This window comes from Penaeus monodon, chromosome 31, assembly GCF_015228065.2.
Source record: "Penaeus monodon isolate SGIC_2016 chromosome 31, NSTDA_Pmon_1, whole genome shotgun sequence".
Classification (NCBI taxonomy): Eukaryota; Metazoa; Arthropoda; class Malacostraca; order Decapoda; family Penaeidae; genus Penaeus; species Penaeus monodon.
Window position 1 is genome coordinate 18685663 of NC_051416.1, and position 213 is coordinate 18685875.

General features: G+C 61.5%; 1 protein-coding gene across 1 annotated transcript in view; it reads left to right on the forward strand.

Annotated features, from left to right (window-relative positions):
* LOC119592911 (indole-3-acetaldehyde oxidase-like) overlaps positions 1-213 on the forward strand; it is a 1691-nt gene extending 1478 nt beyond the window's left edge. The window contains exon 3 of the mRNA XM_037941803.1: positions 49-213. Within this exon, the coding sequence (XP_037797731.1) occupies positions 49-213 (165 nt within the window). The remainder of the gene's footprint in view (positions 1-48) is intronic.

Genomic DNA, 213 nt, shown 5'->3' on the forward strand with positions numbered 1-213 from the left:
CCGCCATCACCATAATTCTAGCAACCCGGCCTTCCTCTCGCTCCCCAGTGTCAAGCCCTCGTGCACTCCTGCGCCGGTTGGAACATCGAGACGATCGAGCACCTCGGCAACCGCTTCACCGGCTACCACCCTCTGCAGACGGCGCTCCACGGCTTCTACGGGACCCAGTGCGGCTTCTGTTCCCCCGGGATGATTATGACGATGTATGGGTGA